We start from the raw sequence: 16,773 nt of genomic DNA, 5'->3' as shown, positions 1-16,773 counted from the left end.
CCGCAAGGTGCACTAAACTTACTAAAATCAACTAAAAGCCGAGGAGGAAGATGGTAAAAGCTGTTGACCTGTAGAAGGCATCCTTATTTATTACTTTTAAAAGTTCTCTTTTATTAAATACGTAGCACAATATTACTGAATCATTTTCATAAAGAAAACACAAATACCGTGAGAAAATTGATAAACCATAAACAACATAAACTTTGCAAAGAAATGCTAGCACATCTAAGACAGATTTTGTCCCCCGGTCATTCAATCTAACTAAAGCAACTCTGTAAAACAGCCAAACAAAAATTCAGAAAAGCGAAACTGAAACCTTCTCAGTTTACTCCTGGTATTTGCAGATTTTGAAACTTGTATCACAGAAGCCCTTTTTATGTCTACTTTCAAAACCTGCTAACGTATGTGTATTTCCCTTAAGTAGCTTATTATGGCAGACCTCTTTTGGGAGGATAGGCATTTGTGGCAGAGGCGAACTTCTAAGCTCATTGTTTGCCTTAACCAATAATATACCAGGAAACGGACCACGTGAATGTACGATTTTCGTCCTATAGACGCTGGATCCGCACAAACTTAGGAATTTTCGACATTCACGTGATCAAAGGGAGGGGGGGCGTTTATCATGGAAAAATTTAACCACCTCTCTTGACTCTCGCTCCCCCCTCACCCCTCTTACTACAGGCCTATTCGTCGTGCAACAGGAATTTTTTGTGCAGGCCTATTTTTTTACGGTTGTAAATAATTATTCCTTTTAAACTTGTTTTTAAAAAAGAAAATGCAATGTTGTTTATGATATATTTATGAGTTATTAGAATTCATTTAAAGCAAATAAAAATTATATTCTAATTTCAGATTAATTTTTTATATCGTGCCGAAAAATTGTTGTGTGTATGCTTGTCACAATAATTATGAAAATGAATATATATATATATATATAATTGGAGATAAAATTTATACATCAATCATAGTTATATGCTCATTTTGCATATTTTTCATCATCAGGAGATATAAAGGCCAGAAGGATACATTTATTTTCATTCTATGGACGCCAGATCCACAACATTCTGACTTTTTTTTTATTATCATCATTATTGTTATATTTTAAAGTTTTTTTTTTTTTTAGCAGTTATCACTTACTGTTGTTAATAGTTATGTCAAGCTTTAAGTTTTTTGTTTCTTTTTTTTACTTGTTCTTCTGTATTATTTTTGTCATCTGTTTCAATTTTTAAGATTTATTTACTTATTTTTTCACATATGCAGTTACTATGCTTTTTTTTTTTTTTATTGTTGCAGGGCTTCTATTGCTGTTAGAGTTACTTAAGTTTTCTATTTTACTTTGTAATATTTTAAATTATTGTTGTTGTTTATTATCTTTCTTATACTTTTGATTTAATTTGGTTATGTTATTAAATTCCTCTTATCACTTATCATTTTTGTAATTGATTATTACTTTTATTGTTTATTGCTTTTGTTAAACTTTTTAAATTCTTTGTATTAGTGTTGCTGTTATTTGTTGTTTTTATTGTGTTTTAGAATGCTTTTTTGTTATTCAATGTTGTAATTAATAACTATCTTTAAATATAGTTGTTGTTGTTGTTGTTTTTTTGTTTGTTTTTTTGGATTGTGGTGGATTAAAAATTCCAACAGATAAGTCTTGCCAATGGACGTTTTAAACACACTTTATTACTTTATTTTATTTTTTTTTAAATGATTTAATTGAATTTTTTTAAAAAATGGAAAACCACGAAATTTACGGAATAGGCAAATAAACTTTAATTTTTTAGTGAAAATGCAATGAAAAACAAAATAAAGCAATAAATTTATGACTACAAAAGCATTAACACTATAGTGATGTTACTTTTATAACACTTTTATAAGTTACATTTATAGTTGTTTGATCAAACAACACATAATCAAAATATTATAGATAAAAATGATTTAGTTAAATAATCCCAAACTTTAATTAAAGTAATGATGCATCTAGAAAAAATACAATGGATATTTAAACAATAATAAAAAACCTCAGAAACTTTTACAAATACGTATTCTTATAAACAGTTTAGCATTTCTAAACTGTTACTAACAGTCCGGATAAAACGCGCATTAATTTTAAAATCAACCAATGAAAACACTGGTAATTTTCTTAATAGGAAAATCTATATTAAAAGGAAGAGGGGCTATAAACTTAAATGGTTTTTTTATTATTTAATCAATTAGATATTAATAAAAGTAAAGATAAAGATAAATGTTTCTAAATATACTTCTTTATAACTAAAAGTTATTAAATTGAAAACCTCCATTTTTAGTTTTAAGTAAAATTTACAAATAAAATGTACTAAAAAAACTAATTTAAATGAAACTCCTTAACCCCTTCCTTTGTATTAAGCACCTTAGAGTAGTGCTGACATTTACTGTAAATGTCATTACTTAACTAAATCATTTTTATTTATAATACTTTGATTATGTGTTGTTTGATCAAACAACTATAAATGTAACTAAAAGTGTTATAAAAGTAATATCACTATAGTGTTAATACTTTTGTAGTCATAAATTTATTGCTTTGTTTTGTTTTTCATAGCATTTTCACTAACAAATTAAAGTTCATTCGCCTATTATATAAATTTCGTGGTTTTCTATAAACTGAAACTTTGAAGACCAGATATTTTCACAGATATCGCAATTCGCGATGCCTTATTTCAACCCTTGACTTTATTAACAATATTGTTATTGTTTTTGTTATTATTTTTGCTAATAGTTTTAATAATATTTATTATTTTAACTATTATTGTTATTATTGCTGTTTTAACTTTTTCAATAAATTATTGCTTTTATTTTTGAATTTATTTCTCTTTTTATTATTTTTGTTAATAATATTTATATTATTGTTATTGTTAATTTTATCATAACTATTATGATAATTGTTATTATTATTATTATTATTATTATTATTATTATTATTATTATTATTATTATTATTATTATTATTATTATTATTATTATTATTATTATTATTATTATTATTATTATTATTATTATTATTATTATTATTATTATTATTATTATTATTATTATTATTATTATTATTATTATTATTATTATTATTATTATTATTATTATTATTATTATTATTATTATTATTATTATTATTATTATTATTATTATTATTATTATTATTATTATTATTATTATTATTATTATTATTATTATTATTATTATTATTATTATTATTATTATCTTAATATAATTCCTACAGAAAGGTTTAATGTTTAATGTTCAACGTTGTTTCGTCATGAGTTACAAGACTTTGAAAGAGCGCGTTTTTATGTTACACGCGGCCATTGGAAAAAGATCTCTTAAGCGAGTTGAAACTTTTTTCCTTTTGGAATTTAATTATTAAAGGGTGCCAGTCCATTGTTACTGATTCCTTATTTTAATATAATTGATGGGTTTGTTGTGGATTACATGCACTGCATTATGCTAGGAGTTGCAAGACATATGAGCGTCTTGTGGCTTGAAAAGATCATTGAGCCATTGTACATTGGAAATAAAATTAACAATATGAATGATATGCTGCTAAAAATAAAACCATCTAGTAATATTACTAGAGCACCAAGATCTTTTCATGAAAGAGCTCAGTGGAAAGCCTCAGAATGGCGTAACTGGTTGTTATTTTATTCTTTATTTGTTTTGCATGGTGTTTTACCACAAGTTTATTATAACCATTTTTCTTTACTCGTGGAAAGTATTTACATATTGTTAAGCGAAAGTAATAGTCATGCAGACCTAGATCGAGCTGAAAATCAATCGCATATGTTTGTGTCTGATTTTAGCACTATATATGCCGTTGATTATATGACTTACAATATTCATTTGTTACAGCATATTTCTTCTACTGTTCGTGAGTGGGGTCCATTATGGGGCATTTGAAAACAGCAATGGTTTTTTATTGCACCTTTTTAAAGGTACACAAAGTGTACCACTTCAGATATGTCGTACTTTTACTCTATACAGAAATTTGCCAATTATAGGTGCCAAACATTTAAATACTGTTCCAGAATCTGTTTTGAAGTTTTTTAATCAATGTTTATCTAGATCAAATACACCAGTAAAAACTGTTTGCATTACAGAAAATGTAAAACTCTTTGGTGCACCAAAGTATAAATTTCTAACCAATGCTGAAAAACGAGCTTTAGAGACAATTTTGTCTAATGTAGTTCCAGATCAGTTAGCTTTTTTCGAAAGAGCAATTGTCAATGGCCAAATGGTGCTAAGTCAGCAGTATGTTAGGATTTGTAGTAGAATTAATTACTGCATAGTTGTAAGAGATAATATACTGTGTCTTGTTAGCTCATTTGTTATTGTTAACAATGAATGTTATGTATTCTTGATTAAACTCGCTACAGGGAGATGTGCATTTCTATCTCATAATGCTATATCTAGACATATTATGACAACTACTGGTTCCAACAGTAATACTTTTGTTGCCATGCTTGCTAATGAAATTCAGCAAAAGTGTTTATTTTTATCCTTTAAATATATTTTTTCATGTAACATCATATGTGTGCTTTCTGCCAAATCAATGGGAAATTGACTAATTAGTTCTTTGCATTTGGTTTAATCTGGTTGTATAAATATGTTGTTTTATTTATTTGAATTTTAATTATGTTTGTTTTTATTATGCATCATGTATCATATTCTAGCTTTTGTTAGTATTATTTAAAAGTTTGAGGTTTGTTGAATTTATAACTATGTTTGTTAAAACTATTTCAATTTTTTGTTTTCATTATTATTGTATTGTTTATAATGTATTAATTTCTCTATAATCATTTTCTTTAATTATTAAATCTGTTATAGTTATTAAAATATAAGTAATATTGGTATCATTTATTTGCATTCAATAATGTATATTGTTTTGCACAGTGCTGTGCTAGGTAGTTGTTGATTTAACATCTGCCACTCCCTGGTTAGTTATGGGCCCTAACCCTACACCATGTGTTGAAAAGTTGAGAAACCAATGAAAACACCTATTTCACAATTTTAGAATTTCTCACAACTGCAATTTTTGGATTACTAATAAATGAAATGAATTTTATTAAATTATATTAAATTATTTAAATTATATTAAAATTAAATTATATTAAATTATATTATGTTAAATTATAAAACAGATTATAAAATAAGTTAAATGAAATTAACTAAATCATTTTAGTTTATTAAATTTTTTAAATTAATCTAACACAAAATTGAAAGTTTCATTATGTAACTGGTTGTTTTAAGTAAATTGCTAGTTAGTTTTGTAAAAAATTGTTTTAGTTTTTTCATGTGTAATTAGTGTTCCAACAATTTTTTTATTTTATGGTTATTGTTATAAAAGTATACTAATTCTTGACTTGAGGATGAGTTACGCTTTAGTGTTTTGGGTTAACACACAGCAAACTTTAATTGAGCCTTCAATTGCTGTTAGTGATAAGCGAATGCTTACTGACAGTAAAAGAATAGGTAAGATCAAATGGATGGATGAAAAAAGAAAGATACCTCCAGAAGGGTGGTCTTCACACGATGGACGTGTTCTTTCAATTAGTGGTAAAAATACTAGATTCAGGTATTAAGGGCAATTTGCTATATATTTTTTTGGTATCTAATTAATGCTAATACTTTTGTTAGATAAGCAAATTGATTTGAGCAAGGAAGAAAATAAATTTTGGACAGAAAGGATAATTTTGATTCAGATCATAGTGAGACTCCTCCTTTATCAAATGAAAGTAATCATGTGTTATTTAATAAAGAATCTGCACCAAAGAAATTAAAAATGCAAGTTTGCAACTCTGAAAATAAATTGAAGCAGAAGGTTAGTATAGTTGCAATATGATTTTATACAAATAAATTACTTTTTTTTTTTTAATTTTAGTAGCTTAATGATCAAAGTATTGAAATGTCCCAAAAAAAAAGGTTTAATTGTTATCAATATATCTATTTGTCTTTTTATTTTTCTAATAAAAAGGTTAATATTTCATTTGTAACTTTTATGGATTTTGTGTTATTGATAATATTTAAATTTTAAAAGCATAAAGATTACATAAACATAAGATTAAATTAAAAATAAGTTTTCTTAACTTGTTTTATTGTGGCTTAAGTATTTATAACATTAGGCTCTAAATATTTATTTTTAAATAGTTGAACAGTTTCTGTATGTGTACGCCTATGTGTCAAATGTCTTGATTATAAACAGAATATACTATGAACAAATGAAATATCAACATTAATTCACTAATTTAAACTGTCTTTTCTAATTAATAATCTTAGAGGGAAGATTATGCAACAAAATCATTTGACAAAAGGATTTTATCAGCTCTTTCAAACAATAGCTACAATGAAAATGAAGTGGATAATGAAAACCTAGATAAAATGCCATTGCTGTCACAGTCACAAAATGTCCCAGCTGTTTTAAAACCTGCAAATACTTTGAGATTAACAATGACGACTTCAGGTTGTTTGCAGTGCCATCAATTAGCTTCCACTGTACAAAAATATCGCGATGGTAACCTTTGGTGTTATAATTATTAATTGACATATTTTTGTTAATTGTTTTATTTTTTCCTTGTGTTTTATTATTGATTAGCTTCTTAATTTGATTAATAACAATAACAGCAAGAGTTATTGGGCAATGTAAAAGATTTTTAATTTAAATTATTTAACATATATAAAAATCATTCATAATACACCTCATTTTGATAAAACTGATAAACAACAATTCGAACCTTTTAAATTTGTTCAACCAATAAAATAATATGATAACTAATTTGTTAAATATATCTAAATATTAGAATGTTGATACTCTACAGAAATTGCTGCTATGACTATGCAAGCAGAGGAACATGCTGAAATTAAAAAAGAATGTGAACGAATGAAACAAATATTATGTAAATTGAATGATGGTAAGTTTAGCTTCTTTGTACTTTTGATAAAAATATTTTTAAAAATGTGTTTATTTATGTTTGCCTAGCTCAGTTTTGAGAAAGTTTATATTTTTTTTAGATAAACTTTACTATGGAAAGTGCTATTGATTAGTTTACAATTATTTAGATATTTAATGATGTAATTTTACTTGCAGAATATGCTACATGTATATACTTTTTATTTGTTGTTGTCATAGATTTACCAAAAGTGTTTGGATTCATGCAACAAAACTTGACATCAGCCCTGAGCCAATCTAGTTCAGAGTGTTTAGACAGTGTTTCTCCTATTGTTTTACCCCAATTAACAAGTTTTGCGGCACATACAACAACCCTGAGTAAATCTTTGAACAAACCGTCAGCAAATCAGCAAAGTAAGAACTTTTTTTTATTTCATTTAATTCAAGAAAAATTTGAGAAAGTATTTTTTGCTTATTGATATTAGTTAAGTTTTAGTTCCACCAAATCAATACAGGTTTGGACATAAAAATCGAAAAAGTATTTTTCTTTGCTTTGTCTAAATCTATTTTGTTATTAGGGTTATATTTTGTTTCCCTGTACTTTTAAAAATAAATTTTTAAACCTATAAATGCCTTTTTAGAGAATCAACATTTTATTGCAAATTCATTATCTCCATTAGGTGTTGCGCAGAATGCCTTTGGGGTTCAACAAGTTGATGAGGTATACATATGAATTGTAGTACTGGAACAGTTTGAATTATTTAATTATTATTTACTGTAATTATTATTAACTATTATTGTTCCCATTACTAGAGTTCAGGATGTATTTTTAAAACTTGAAAACTGTTGAAAACTCATTTATATATTCAGGTCGACACAAGAGTACCGTACTGAATATATAAAAGTAGTTTTCCAACGTCTGGTTGAAAAATTTTGCTTTTGAGTTTTTGCATCCTGTTACAAAAAGCGTAATAATTAATTGGCAAAGCAAAGATAGATCGGCTTTTGCATCTGCATTGCCGATCTATTAAGTTTGTCACTTTTGCCAAGTAAATACATAAAAAAGAGAAAACATTTTTCTTCGTCAAATGCTAGTATGATAGCAATAGATAAACATGCTTAAGACATGTACCAGAAAAAATCTGCGCGGACATTATAAAGGATATTTATCTAACTATTGTATTTCGATATTGAATGTTATGTATATTTTGAAAGTACATATATTAATATTTTTAAATTTCACTTAAGAAAGTTTGTGAGGTTTTGTACGTGAGAACGCACGTACTTGCGTTTTACACTCGACATCAGCTTTTGCACAGTCTTTGGCTGGACTTTCTTGGTAGCTCTCATCCATTTATTTTTGAAGTCTTTAATGTTTTTGGCCTCTTTTACATTGAACCTTAGTTTTCTTTTGACAAGAGCCCAATATCTTTCGATAGGACGTAGTTCGGGACAATTTGGTGGATTGCAGTGTTTTTCAACGAAATCTACTTTATGTTCTCTAAGCCAGTTTAAAGTTGTCCCAGAGTAGTGACATGATGCTAAATCGGGCCAAAATAACGGGTTACCCGCGTGTGTTCTTAAAAACGGCAAAAGACGTTTCTTGAGGCATTCTTTTATGTATATTTTGGTGTTAATCGTTCCCATAGTCACAAAACAAGAGCTTCTTTCACCACATTCACAAAATGCTTGCCAAACTAAGAATTTTTTAGCAAATTTTTGGAATTCAGTTTCTTGCGATTAATTGCTGAATAATATTGGTGTCCTGGAAGAGATCGGAAATATGCAGCACAATAAGTTTCATCGTCAATAATCAAACAAGATTTTTTAGCACATAATTTTTTATAGAGCAGCTTTGAACATCGAATTGCGACATTTTCTTGCTTTTCTTCACGACGAGGAACTTTTTTTTTTTAATATTTATAACCACAATTTCTCTTTACTCTTTGTATAGTGAAAGCACTTGTCTTAAATTTATTCGCTAATGTTCGAACAGAAATCTCCGGTTTTCTGTCTAAGGCATCTTTTACCTTTTTCCCAAGATCTCGTCTAACAAAAAAAATGTTCATTATTTTAGGTGGGATTCTAAATTAGATAACATGAATGCTTCATTGTACAATGATGCTAATTTTTTTAAGTGTGGTAACAAGCCGACCAATCTAATTACTCCATTTTTTGATAATTCCCTTTTATCTCTAGTATTGCATTGAGTCTTAACCTTTCCACATATAAAAAAATTTGAAAACGTTCAAGCATTTTGCATTTAATTCATTTAAACTATTTATCTCAAGGATGATGCTAAACAAACAAATGTGATTTGTTTCTTAAAACTTATTGTTTTAGGTGTGATACAGTGAATGTTCCATTGCTATTTAAAGATGTGCCTCAAATAGAATCTTCAGAATAAGTTTCATTCTTATTGAGATGTTTAATAAGTTTAATTAATGTTAATAAATTTAATGTTTAATGTTTACTATTTGTTGAAATAAATACTGTACTCAGTACTATTTATCATCGTCATTGTCAGAGTTTACCTTGATGTTTTTTTAGTGAGTTGTGTTAACATGAGACAGTTAAATACTTAAAGTTTAATACTTAAAAGAAAACACTTTAAATGAAAATGTTTCTGGTTTAAATCATTAAATAAGTTGTGAAAAACTTTTTAAAACCAAATTTTAAAGTCAAAAATTTTCTTTATAATTAAAATATTTGGTTTTTTCAGAAATGTTAGCTTATTAGAAACACAATCATTTTCAAAAAAGTTGAGGTGAATTTCTTTGTATTTTTAATTTTGCTATTAGTAGCATGTAGATTTTTATAGTAGCATAGAAATTTTTATATTCATTGTCTGATAAATAGTGCCATGGTATTCTGTAAAATTTGTATTAAACAATATCCAAACTCATTTAAAGAACTTTGTTTTTGCTTAATTACTTATTAATAATTTATTTTTTAACAAAGTTTTCGCGAAAAAAACGCTATCCTACATGCTTTGAAAATTTTATTAATCTGCCAATGCATCTCAGAAAAAATCATATCTGGACAAAGGAAAGCTCTGTGGCTGCTTTGGGACAGCTTGGGTAACAACAGAAAGTAGCTATTGAAAAAAAATGAGCCTAAAGAGTGCCAAAGTTCTCATTACCATAAGATCTGTCCGTTTCCAGATTGTCACAGCGTAACAAAAAATCTTGGTGAACATTTATGAGGAAAAAAACATTCAATGAAGCAAGACAGTGAGTATTATGCTTTACTGAAAAAAACAAGTCATTTTGACAAATCTCTGGTGCCGACTTATGTTGAAAAATCTCCAAAAAAAAGTTTCGGTTTAGTACTAAAAAAGAGGTCTACACAGGTTTTAAATTCACCAGATAAAAAAATTGTAAATCTAGAAAAACAGGTTGAAGTAAGCAGTATTGAAAATTTAACTTCACAATCAGCAATTTTTTCTGAACCTTACAAAGAAATGAACATTAAGAACACTTATGAACATCCAATTAGTTTCTAACCAATTAGTGAGATTAGTCATTTAGATCATATGCAAGAAACAGAGCATTATTCTAGTGATCTTAGCAGCTTAAGTAATGTCTCTAGCTCTGACTCTGACTCAGATTTTGTTTAGAAGCTTCAGAAACAGAAAAAGTAACATGTTCACCAGCTTTTGAAAAGCATCTAATGAACTTTTACAACTATCTGATTTGGCCTGACCGTGGACGAAAAGCAAGATCAAACATTAAAGTCGTGCAAGATGTTCGCCGTATTTTTGTTGCTGTTGGGGCAGTTTATACAATTGCAAACATATTTAAAGATCCGAAAAAGTATTTGCGTGACAATTATTTAATGAGTTACTGTATCAATCGAAGAACTAAAGCAATTTCTACAAGAAAATACTTGTATTCTTTTTATGGACTTTTGTAAATACCTTTTTGCAGAGAGCATAAAAATTGAAAATGTGGAAAGTGAAGAAATTGTTAGAGTGCAATTGAAGGTCGAAGCGTGGAGAAAAATCATCTTCTAGTTGAAAAACTGCATAAACAGAAAACAAAAGAAACAAACTTTGTAATGTTAATAACACCTGACCAAGTCGAGTTGTATCATAGTCACGAACATGCTAAAAAAGCAATTGCTTTGTTTAAAGAGCTAAATTCAAACTCAACTTTACCTATTCCCCAAACAACATATTGCTGCATGAGAGATCATTTGTATATAGTCATAGCATTCGGAAATGCTCACAGATCAAGTGTTGTTGCCAATATGAAAATGAATGAATATCTAAAAGCAAAAAAACTTACAGAAGACTTTTGGGAAATAAGTGTTTGGGACCATAAAACTGTGGAGGTTTATGGTCCAGCTAAAAATATTTGTCAATTCAGCTCGAAGTAAGTTGGTCGTACAAGATGATAACTTGTTCCTGTCCTGGAGGGGAAAACCCATGGCCTTAGGAGATATCAGTGCAAGACTTCATCATTTCTGGTGCAAAGCAGGAATAATCGGTAAAAACATTCAACGAAGATAATACTTTAACGATGTTCAAAGAACAGCCTCAACCCTCGTAAGAGAAAGTAATGTACACAGGAAGTTGCAGATACAATGATGCATAACAGTAAAACTGCAGAGGAGCATTATTACACCAGAGAAAAGGAAAAGTCAGTAATAGTTGGTGGTCAAGTTCTAAGAGAATATTTCTTTCCAGCTTTTTCTACCCCAAAAAAGAAATGGTCTAAATAAAATAAGTGTTCTGAAGCAATTTAAATCTAAAAATGGATCAGTAACTTTACCTAATATTAAATCTAATATCACAGAACTTTCTTCAGTCAATGCTTCACCTAAACAAATGTATGACAAGTTTAGGAGTATTCGAAGATATAATTCTAGTAATGTGTTGAAAGAAAGTAGTGCAGATACAAAAGTATGTTTAGAAATTAAAATTTAGATGTAATAAAAAAAAATTGATGTGAAAGTTCATTCAAATATAAAAATGAAATGAATGTTTGAGAAATTTTCAAAGAAATAGAAACTGGAAATGAAGGTCATTTTTGGTTGGCAAGATCCGAATTCTATTTTAAAACACTTAGTTTTTATCTTTAGGGTATAAAAGGTGTGCAGCAAAAAACCTATTTGTGGGATGATAATGATATAAAAGTCTTACGATTAACTGGTTCCCCTCTGATATATGGTGGCTCGTTATCAAGATCAAGAATCACACTTGTTTTAGCCAACACAACTCTTATTGACAAGTTTTCAATTGGGTAAATTCGGACCAGAATTAATTATGAAAGACATCGCAAATAACTTAAATTTGCTCGATGCTCTTGAAAAAGCAAAAGGTTTGTATATAACCCTTTTCAGTTTTTATGAGGGAGAAACAAAGTTCTTTTTTTTGAATTATGCAAAAACACTCGCTCAAAATCGGTGGATGAGTACTTGATTGAACAAATAGTATAAAATAGTTTTTCCCAATTTTCGGTTCGTTTTCCAGTATTGTAAAATCATGTAAATTCTTGTTTTATATTCTTAATATGGAATTATCTATCCCTGATTTGTGATTCTCTTGATGCTGAGTTTTGTATAACTTTTTCCAGTTCTTCTTCCATAGTTATTTTTTTTTCTTCAACAGAAACAGTTTCATTGTTAATTTCTGTTTTCGTAAATATTATTGGAAAAAATTCTTTGCAATTTTTCGTTTGCCAAATGTAATTCATGTTTTGCGATGAATCATTCAATGATTTCAGTAGATTCATTTAATTCTTATTTGTGCGTTCAGCAATTCTTCTTTGCAAGTTTTCCATCAAAGTTTTACTTATTTCATCTTGTCTACTAAGACATTCTATAGCTAATTTTATTGATTTGAGAGCATTAACTAAATCACATAAAAGGTTGAAATTTACTTCTGCAAGCGTATCCATTTTATTTCACTCAAGAAGAGATATTCAGTAATATATTCTCGAACTTTTATAAAACACTCAACCATATCAATGAGTTCCATCTATTTTTTAACTCTAGTTTAAGCTCTAAAGAATGTCTTTCTCCTCGCCCAAGTTTAATCTTATCTTGCAAAATATGATTTTTAACTATTGATTTTTTAAAAAACTGAAACTTTTACGTATGTTTTCAATGTTTTTTTTTTAATTTTCGATATATTTTTATACTCAACTTTTGACGGACCAACACCGTTAGCTTCATCTTTAAAACAATCTCCTCTTCAATATCATCTTCATTCAATATTGCATTATTATCATCATCACTGCATAAATCAATTTGTTTATGTTCAAATATTTGTTTTTTCTTTTAAAAATGTCGCAAGCAGCTAAATGTAAGCCATGGTTAAAAATAACTGGTAAATTGCTAAGCTATCTTTATCATACTTAATCATCATTGGGGCACCATCACAAGTTTACGCAACAATATCTTTCTCCAAAAAAATGTGAAAATTTTCTAAATGAGTTTTAACTATATCAACAAAGTCAGATACAAAGCAAGATCCAAAAATTCTCACTAATCCAAGATTATAAAGGTTCTTTTTATTTATCATGTATATTGATATTAGCATAGCCATCCGATTACTTCTCCACTCGTCTAGTGTAATTCTAAATCTCTAACTCTATCTTTTACTCTAAAATCTATTACTCTTCAGCTTTTCAATTTATATTGTAGTTAGTTGAGCCTTTTTTTTTTTTTTTTTCATAACTTTTACGAATAAGTCCCGTGACATCGGATTGATTTTTTGGTAGATGTTTGGCAGATTTGGCTATTGATTCTCGTATAAAATTAGATCTCGTAATTGCTCTTATTGAAATTCCATCGATAACAGCTAGTTTACTCACAATTTCTTATTGGCTAAAACATGTCATGAAATCAAGTAATGTTTTATGTTTTTTCGCCACTGGGTCACCATTACTATCTTACTCACCATTATTATCTTCACGACTTGACTTAGCATAATTTGATGAATCGTTTTTATGTGGTTTATTATTGCACCAGTAAAGCCATTACGTGTAAAGAATTGTATATAGAGAGAGACAATTGTAAACATCAAGAGAGTATTGTTTGTATATAAATTATGTTTAATTTCATAAAGAGATGTGGGCGTTTACGCATAATTAAAGGTTATCGCTTTTAATGTGAAACTACAATATCGTTTACGTATAATGAATATTGGTTTAAAAATTTTAATTTTGAATGCTTGAGAAATTTTAAATTTAAAAAAATTATTTAATGGATATCGAATTCGAATACATGAGAAGAAAACCGCGAATTTTCGGATTCGGTTTTTTTCGTTTCAGAAACCCTATTAAGCAATTAACCACCTTAATAATGAAACTATTTTGTTAAGATGTGTAAATACTAAATACAAGGCTGCATAAATCGTGCTTATTGCCGTTATCCTGTGGTTGAAAAGTTGAACTTTCGAGTATTTTAATCAAGTGATAAGTTTTAAATTTATTCACTATTGATTTTAAACTAAATTTTACGAGAGTTTTTTTTTTTGTTCCAAAGTAAAAGTCTTGCATTAAGATAAATAGTAGTTAAAAGAAATAGTAAAGAAAAGTAAAACAAACTAAGCGAAGGAATATTTCTATAGTCTTACATCCAGCATAATAACTTTTTTTTTTTTTCGTTATTTGTAAGAAAATTTTTATTTCAATTTTTCATTTTTAATCCGTTCAAAACAACGTTGAAACAATTTTCCTTTATTGTTTTATTTAAACAGTTTTTAACGTACGTTGATTAAATTTAAACTCGTTTTAAATTTCATATAAATGGCCAAAAATGAAACGAGTTTAAAATTCTAAGATTAAACCGCATTTTATTGTCACTGAATGTGGTATTAAATCTTACCAACTCACATCTTGTTTGTTTTCAACTGTTTTAAAAGCCCACATTTTAGCTACCGGTGATTTTATAATTCATCACTTAGTGATTTAAAAAATAAGTCAAGTTGTGGTATAAGAAGATACTTCAAGTTTCTTGGTTAGAAAATGATTTCTTTGTAATCAGTACTTTCTAATCGACATAAAGTCCCTTGTTTTTTGCAACTAGCTAATCTTACGTTATCTAATGCAGCTATAAAATCTTCCACATCAATACTCACTAAGATTTTTCGGTCTTGCTCAAATGAAAACAATAGCGCATTTTTTATCCACTGACTGTGATTGACGATTTTACTCGACAAATATACATGAATATGTCCTATTGAAATTTAAAACATTTGTGACTACACTAGAACTTTATTTAGATGCTAAATAAAGTTAAAATAGGCATATAAGTGTTATGACCATTAGAAGGCGCTTGCAAGAAAACAGATTACGTGGTGAAATAGTTATTAAAAAACCCACTATTACTCCAGCAAAACGTAAAAACAAAAAAAAAGTTGAGCTAGAACACACAGAAATTGGATAACAACTTAGATTTAAATGACAAGTTTTTCTTTGTCTGCGCAAAGGATAGTCAGCATTTTATGAGGCTTGGTCAAACATTGAGTTCTTTCAGTTGTAATTTGTGAAAATATGAGTTCTATCAGTTATGGTTTATGATTATTTAAGTAAAAGGAAATATAAGACCTCTCGAGTAACGGATTGTTTGTTAATTTCTGGATCGAAATCCCAGTAAACTGAGTTGTTATGAGTTTGTATGAGTTTACATGAGTTTATGAGTTTAGATGTCATAGAAATTCTTGAGATATTGATGTAAAGAACAATTATTAAAACTGATTTAAATTCAAGATCCATATCGTAATTTGGGACATAGCACCCTTATTGAAAAAATGAAAATATTTTTACTGAAGAAACAATATATTCATGTAGGTCCCCAGAAGAAGAGAAACTTGTTATATAAAGTACAGGGTAAAAGAAAACAATGCAAAAGAAGACCTAGGGTCTTACGCTCCCAGGGAGTGTAATTCAATATATAAAAATAAAATCATGATTTTCCAGCATTACATAATATTGGCATGCTAATCCCCCTTTAATTTCATAGTTGACAGGAGCTTGAGGTTGAAATTTAAAAAAAAAGATTTTTGTTGAAATAATCTCTGTGAAATGTGCAATGACGGAAAATCGTTCATTAAATTTTATTATTTAATGATAAAAACTCAACGATTTCCTCTTAGAATTCTCTTAAATTATCTTTTAAAAAAATAACGGCTATCATAGAAGTCTGTAACTCAGGAAATTAATATTTTTTGATAAAAACGATGAAAAAGAAATAGAAGAATTCATGAATATCAAATCAATTGTCAATTCTTGGGATCTTGAACAAAAATGCCTCGAAATCAATTTATATTTTGAGGGCGTTTTGTTAAATATTTTTACCTGTTTGTTGTTTATGTGTAGCTGTAGTAATCCCAGACAGCCTACGACACTGGGCCAGAATTCCGGCGAATCATCGCACTCCGTGACGACTAGATTAGTAACGGGCCAGTACTGGCCCGAGTCTGGCATGCTTCTGGCGAGTAGTCGTACGCCATTGCAATGGTATTTGTTGTTGGGCCAACACTGGCCCGATTGTAGCTTCTGCAGAGTTCTGGCCGAATGTCGTTTTGCCATAACCGTCATTATTTTGAATATTTTCTTCGTCATCCATGATGATTTTATAGACGCGAAGTCAAATGCTTACAAGATATATTTCGCAAATTTCTTGCTTTTGCTGATGTTTTTTATTATGCTATTATTATAATACGCAGTGCTCGAAGTGAGGCGGGATGGGGCGGGATGCCATCCCGTTACCTTTTTAAATTTTGAAAACCATCCCACTCCTTTTTTAATGCATATTTTGGGGTGGGATGCCATCCCGGTACATAATAAATTAATGGAAATTTTATTTTATTTTCCTCCTATAAATAAACTTGTAAAAACATTTTTAAA

General features: G+C 28.4%; 1 protein-coding gene and 2 pseudogenes across 6 annotated transcripts; all 3 read left to right on the top strand.

Annotated features, from left to right (window-relative positions):
• The first annotated feature begins 3,306 nt into the window (after positions 1 to 3,306).
• LOC149884032 (uncharacterized) lies at positions 3,307 to 4,783 on the top strand (annotated as a pseudogene).
• Positions 4,784 to 5,406: 623 nt separating this feature from the next.
• On the top strand, positions 5,407 to 14,015 carry LOC145192341 (uncharacterized). Of its 6 annotated transcripts, XR_016455429.1 has the most exons (8): positions 5,407 to 5,583; positions 5,665 to 5,848; positions 6,304 to 6,538; positions 6,843 to 6,935; positions 7,154 to 7,327; positions 7,594 to 7,634; positions 9,257 to 9,316; positions 11,999 to 12,061. XR_016455429.1 is itself a non-coding variant. In XM_090097328.1 (7 exons), exons 2-7 carry the CDS (start codon positions 5,810 to 5,812, stop codon positions 12,161 to 12,163), a joined length of 747 nt encoding a protein of 248 aa, XP_089953454.1. In that variant the 5' UTR covers positions 5,407 to 5,583; positions 5,665 to 5,809; the 3' UTR covers positions 12,164 to 14,015. The 6 variants fall into 6 exon arrangements, 4 of the variants coding, with proteins under 4 accessions (XP_089953454.1, XP_089953453.1, XP_089953456.1 ...); XM_090097328.1 differs by lacking the exon at positions 9,257 to 9,316 and having other exon boundaries at positions 11,999 to 14,015; XM_090097327.1 differs by lacking the exon at positions 9,257 to 9,316 and having other exon boundaries at positions 7,555 to 7,634; positions 11,999 to 14,015.
• Positions 9,692 to 11,626, top strand: LOC149884031 (uncharacterized; annotated as a pseudogene).
• Positions 14,016 to 16,773: the final 2,758 nt, after the last annotated feature.

This window comes from Hydra viridissima, unplaced genomic scaffold (genome assembly GCF_058129835.1).
Source record: "Hydra viridissima isolate aposymbiotic clone 2 unplaced genomic scaffold, HvirCarnegie_v1 scaffold_9, whole genome shotgun sequence".
Lineage (NCBI taxonomy): Eukaryota > Metazoa > Cnidaria > Hydrozoa > Anthoathecata > Hydridae > Hydra > Hydra viridissima.
Note: the sequence above shows the minus strand (reverse complement) of the source record. Positions and strands in the feature narration are given on the sequence as shown.

Coding starts and splice junctions, on each gene's coding strand:
- LOC145192341 (XM_090097327.1), top strand. CDS start 5,810: ATGCAAGTTTGCAACTCTGAAAATAAATTGAAGCAGAAG. Junction 6,539..6,842: donor TGTACAAAAATATCGCGATG/GTAACCTTTGGT, acceptor GATACTCTACAG/AAATTGCTGCTATGACTATG. Junction 6,936..7,153: donor ATTATGTAAATTGAATGATG/GTAAGTTTAGCT, acceptor TTGTTGTCATAG/ATTTACCAAAAGTGTTTGGA.